This window comes from Aplysia californica, unplaced genomic scaffold (genome assembly GCF_000002075.1).
Source record: "Aplysia californica isolate F4 #8 unplaced genomic scaffold, AplCal3.0 scaffold00052, whole genome shotgun sequence".
Classification (NCBI taxonomy): domain Eukaryota; kingdom Metazoa; phylum Mollusca; class Gastropoda; order Aplysiida; family Aplysiidae; genus Aplysia; species Aplysia californica.
Genome location: NW_004797322.1, coordinates 102,386 through 106,339, shown reverse-complemented (window position 1 = coordinate 106,339; position 3,954 = coordinate 102,386). Strand labels below are relative to the sequence as shown.

Below are 3,954 nucleotides of genomic sequence, written 5' to 3'. Positions count from 1 at the left end.
TTTTTTTTCGATGGCTTTGACTTTGGAATATATTATATTATTTGACCACCACCATGAAGCAGAACAAAAGAAGAAAACAAAACGACAGGAGCAGAATGATGAGCCTTATGAGATTTTACTAAATGATTGAGGTAATATTAATGCAACCAATCAACAATGTCCGGCATTGAGATGAAATCGGAGTATTCCTTACATAGAGGTTCAGTCATTATATACTGGTGCTATTGCTAAAAAAAAAAGTAGTCAAACCTCGTTGTACCGCTCTCCGTTTACCGCCAGCCCACTAACTGCCAGGTTTTACCAATGTACGAAAAGGGGTGCTTACGTAAACATAGTATTTACGTCTTCACACCGCCATCCGCCAACTGTCTGAGTGGTACGGTCATTTAATCAACCAATGTACATTTGTTCCACCATACCCTCAGCGAACTTTACGGACCACCAGAGATACATACTACCCACAGCGCACAACACCCTCTGGTTGGCTACTTGATAATCTTTCTCCTACGAGAAAGACACAGAGCTAGAGAGAAAGAAGACTCTTGGGTCTGAATACATGTGCAAAAGTCACTTTTTAAACTCGGATCGCACTGCAGAATCATGTCCAAAAGGTGGCGGTATAACGGGGTTTGACTGTATCACCTTTCGATTGCATCTAAACATCTTTTCCTTTCACACGAGTAATGTATATTACTAAGTCTCTAAAAAAGTAAGTCAAACATTTTTAAAAAAGAAGAAAATTGTCATTTATCCCTGATCGCGTGGGAGATTTTTTCTTTTTTTTTTGGGGGGGGGGGGGGTCGGGATAAAGTTTAGGTCTTTATTTATCAAAAACCACAAGAACATAATATGCTCATTGTCACCCAAGAAATAAAGTAGGCTTACCTCATCAGAGAAATCGAGGCATCGGCGTGCTTCTTCTAGCGTTTCTGCTGTGGCCAGGACATTCAATGTCAGTTCTTCTGTTAAAGTTGAACGTCCAGGCTACAACAGAAACGCGTGGAGGGTGCCAAAGGTCCGATTTCTCTCAAGCTGAGTTAAACCTACCATCTTTCTTGACTGACAATGATCAATAACTTGTTGCGGCTTTTGATAAAGACCTGAATTTCATTAATAGAAACAAAGAATAGAAAAAAATCCGCACATGGACGAGAAAAAAATCTAAATTTCCATTTTTAAAAAATGTTGGTACTGTAAACACTAACTGGGGCATCAAAATGTAATTTTTATACCAAAACCTTTTTAAAACTGCTTGGTATTACTCACTTGATAGGACAATCGTCAAGTCTGGAAGAACTGGATTTTTTTACGCAATCAAAAAATTTCACCTTTCTTTTGTTCAAGTTTAAATGTATAACAATAACATTTTTTTTTTAAAAATCTGGTCTTGCACGGATCTCTAACACTGACAGCCGATCAATCAGGAGCCTGTATGGGAATTTGTGGAATGAAACATGAACAATTAACAAATGAGACATTATCCTGGCAGGCAATAGAGAGAAAAGACACACTGCAGGTTGCCAGGCTTTGGGTCTGCCGGATGAGGTTCAAAATCGTCTTTGGGGACTTCATCATATGGAATAATAATTTTAAAAAATATATGGATTCATCGATCAGGGGTCTCAAACTCGAACATGATATTATCGGTGCCTGGTAATGAGTTTTACGAATCAATTTCTGTCAAACATTTCGGCCAATCAGTGAACTATGCCGCAGATATTCAGCCAAACAAAGGGTTTAATTCACGGAAATCCAGCCAATCATCGGTGATCTATTGTGAAGCTTCCAGCCAACCAATCATAGGTCTCTCTCGTAGTCACGGCCAATGATGGCGGCCTCTATGAGGGGTTTGGTCAGCCCAGGCTCAAACTTGAGTGTCATGCGGTGGTGGAAGCCCCACTGGTCAGCAGGGGCGAGTTGTAACTGACCGCCGTCAGACAAGACCGCCTGGTGTCACAGAAGGGAAAAGGGGAGTGGGTTAGTGAGATGTCATATATATAGTCGACACCGGAAAAGGAGGGACTGTGTCATTGTGCGTGTGTGTGTGTGTGTGTGTGTGTTTGGATTTGTGTTTGTGTGTGTGTGTGTGTGTGTGTTTGGATTTGTGTTTGTGTGTGTGTGTGTGTGTGTGTGTGTGTGTGTGTGTGTGTGTGTGTGTGTGTGTGTGTGTGTGTGTGTGGGGGGGGGGGTTTAAAGATTAAAAACTAGCAGATGCAAATAACATGAAATCTGGGGTTGAGAACGAGGTTTGGGGACGAGGTTTGAGAGACAGTGTGAGTTAAAGTAACAAATTTACAGTATGACGTATATAAAATCTAATCAATTCCGAAGACTTAAGAAAAGAAATGGGTGGGCCACCACCAAAACAACATCTACCAACACATCTATAGACACTTTTAAACCACCTACTGCCTTACCACCAGTAATGAAATTCATAGAGCGCCAAAGAGTCAAATGGTTTGGACATTGACCAGAATGCCCCAGAAACAAGCGGCTAGAGCTTACAACACCCACGAATCCGGCTTCAAACCAAGAAAGACCTGGCTGGAGGGGATTAAAAAGGAACTGGAACAGCATAACATACCTATCTCTGACGCAATACACTACACACCTAGCACAGAACCGAAACCTGCACCTCCCCTCGACATTCTAAGGATACAGGGGAAGTACAAAGTAAAAGTAAGTAAAGTAAGTATTGCCTTACCTGAGGCAGGACGAATGGGGTTTGAACCTCAGCCGTGAGCTCCAGTCTCCGGAAGCCGGTGTCCGAGTCAAAGGTGTAGGAGCCGCAGGTGCTGTGGTTGGTCGTGGGACAGCGGAGTACAGCACAGGTCTGGAAGTAGTACTTGCCGTGAAACACGCCGTCAAACGCGCCAAGGACGAATAACTCCGAGCTGGACTTGTTGGTCAGTTCGTAGGTCAAGTAACAGCAGACTTGACCCTGACAGGTTGTGGCGAATGGGAAGACGCTGTCCAGAGGTAAGAACGTGTAGCCTTTGTTGTTGAAAGGCTTGGCCCGGAGTTCGCTGACAGAGGTCCTAGCGGTTTTAACAAAAAAATCTTTGGTTCTTGCGATGTGGTGTTGCGGATCGATTTTGGCTAATCTTTGGTTTCGCTGCTCGTCTTGTTCAGAGTGGAAGTGTGGTGGAATGCTGAGTTCATCGATGAATTCTCTCGGAATACATTTTTCGTCACGGACAGAGTTGTGGCGTTTTTCAGATGTGGAGTTGCTTGGCGTTTCCGACAAGACTTTTAGGTCCGCTACAAGGAGTCTTGGCTCTGGGGTGTTTGTTCTGTTGTAGTAGAATTCCTTCATGCCCTCTGGCGTGTAGAGACCGCTACCTTGGAAGCGATATGCAGGCCGGTGTATATTTGCTGCCAAAACGTTCACCCTGAAACCTCTCGCAAAAGACGAGTGGTAGCCAATGGCGGAAAGAAGAGGAAGAGCGTCCATCCAAGCAGTTGGAAACACGATGTTTTTGATACCATGGCTAGTTACCATGGGTACCGCTGGCTCTTCGAACAGAATATCGAAGCAGATGAGAAAACCGAAGCGGCCGAAAGGCGTGTCAAAATACTTGACTTCCGGCTTGGGCTTGTTGAACTGCGATTCGTAAAATAAATTGTACTTGTGATACTTGGCCAAGAGCTTGCCGTCGGGGCCGAAAGCGACAGCTGTGTTATACTGGTATCGTTTGTCCGACGGGCATTTGGAGTCGATGTCTGGCTCGCAGGAGACTTTATCTCCCATGTTTGCCACGAGATACAGGGAGTTGTTCTGGGCCAGACAGCTCAACCATCTCAGGACCTGGGTTTCGGGGAAGCGCTCAGGGTCACTGCAAGGTGACCACGTGACTGAGTCAGGGTCAGGGATTGCCTCCAGGTACGGGTAGATGGTGTCACGGGTGAACTCATAGCCGTAGAGACCGTCTTCTGGGAACACGAGGATTTGTG

The 3,954-nt window shown here is 44.6% G+C and overlaps 1 protein-coding gene across 1 annotated transcript in view; it reads right to left on the bottom strand.

Moving 5' to 3' along the window:
• LOC101848099 (pantetheinase) overlaps nucleotides 1–3,954 on the bottom strand; it is a gene marked incomplete in the record, with an annotated part of 7,922 nt that continues 3,968 nt past the window's right edge. The window contains 2 exon segments of the mRNA XM_013079443.2: nucleotides 1–1,947; nucleotides 2,705–3,954. Coding sequence (XP_012934897.1) covers nucleotides 1,798–1,947; nucleotides 2,705–3,954 — 1,400 coding nt within the window.